This window comes from Ceratosolen solmsi, unplaced genomic scaffold (assembly GCF_000503995.2).
Source record: "Ceratosolen solmsi marchali unplaced genomic scaffold, CerSol_1.0 scaffold39, whole genome shotgun sequence".
Lineage (NCBI taxonomy): Eukaryota > Metazoa > Arthropoda > Insecta > Hymenoptera > Agaonidae > Ceratosolen > Ceratosolen solmsi.
Window position 1 is genome coordinate 3,679,198 of NW_011948433.1, and position 1,179 is coordinate 3,680,376.

General features: G+C 34.4%; 1 protein-coding gene across 1 annotated transcript in view; it reads left to right on the top strand.

Moving 5' to 3' along the window:
- Positions 1 to 1,179, top strand: part of LOC105364647 (uncharacterized) — a 23,345-nt gene that overhangs the window by 15,186 nt on the left and 6,980 nt on the right. The window contains 3 exon segments of the mRNA XM_011502626.1: positions 1 to 320; positions 388 to 769; positions 965 to 1,177. The exon segment at positions 1 to 320 is cut by the window's left edge and continues 14 nt beyond it. Coding sequence (XP_011500928.1) covers positions 1 to 320; positions 388 to 769; positions 965 to 1,177 — 915 coding nt within the window.

Consider the following 1,179-nt stretch of genomic DNA (forward strand, 5'->3'; position numbering starts at 1 on the left):
AGAGGAAGACGAGGAAAACGAAGAGGAATATGAAGATGAAGAAGAAGAAGAAGAAGAAGAAGACGTAGTAGAAGAAGAGAATGTAAAACCAGTCGAGAATAAACATATTGAAGAAGAGAGATTAAAGAAAACGACCACAACAACGACTAAAACACTTCATTATAAAACTATAAATAGAAGTCGTCCAACTACAGCTTCAAGCACAACAAGCTCAACAACTCTAGCAACATTTAATTATGCTAATTCTGGAGATGAAATTCCTGACGAAGAGCAAGATCCCCGAGTAATAAAAGAACTGATCGATCTTATTAAGAAGGCCGGTTAGTATTAGTATGTAAAAAATAATATATTAATGAGAAATTGGATGTATAAGAAGGATATTTTTAGGCGGGATAGAACATCTTGAAAAGCAGTTAGCTCTACAGGGCAAAACCTCTTTCGGTGGATCAAACGAAGGAAATGGGCAAGTCACCCCAGCTACCATTAGCAAAAGTTTGTACGAAAGAGTTCTAAATCAACAAGCCGGTAAAAAGAATTTATTAGGGTTACAAAGTTCTCGATTGCCTAGTAGCCGAAAAACTGACGATGTAGAAGAAAATGAAAATGAGGAATTAATAGAAGAAAAATCAATAGACGATAGGTCAAATTCAAAAGTAAAATTTGTCAATGGTCCTGGCAGATCACAATTCGAAGGATTGGATGAAGTGCCGGAAGTGAAAAGCTTACGGAGATCTAACAAACCAAAATATGTTACTATAAAACGTCAAAAGTAAGGGCTTCAAATTTGTACTTAAAATACTCGTTTATTATCGAAAATTGAATAATCAATAATGAAAAGAATGATATGCATTGTCATATCGATGATATTGAAAATCTGTTTGTAGTTGAATTTAATGTTAATTAATGTCGATTAATTGAATTTTCTCTTCTATTTCAAGTATTAAGCAAAAGTTTTATCTTTTAGTTCATCTACAGTATTAGCTAAGACCGACGACGAGGTTAGTGAAGATAGCAAAGAAGAAGGTGATGTTGATGAAGATAATGAAGATGTCGCGTCTTCGGAAGAAAAATTATTCAGCAATATTTCGGAGGAAAAACATTTACCAGCCCAAAGATCTACTCCTGGTTATGTTAACATTAGGCGCACAAAGCCACCGTCTACTACAGATTCATCAAGGT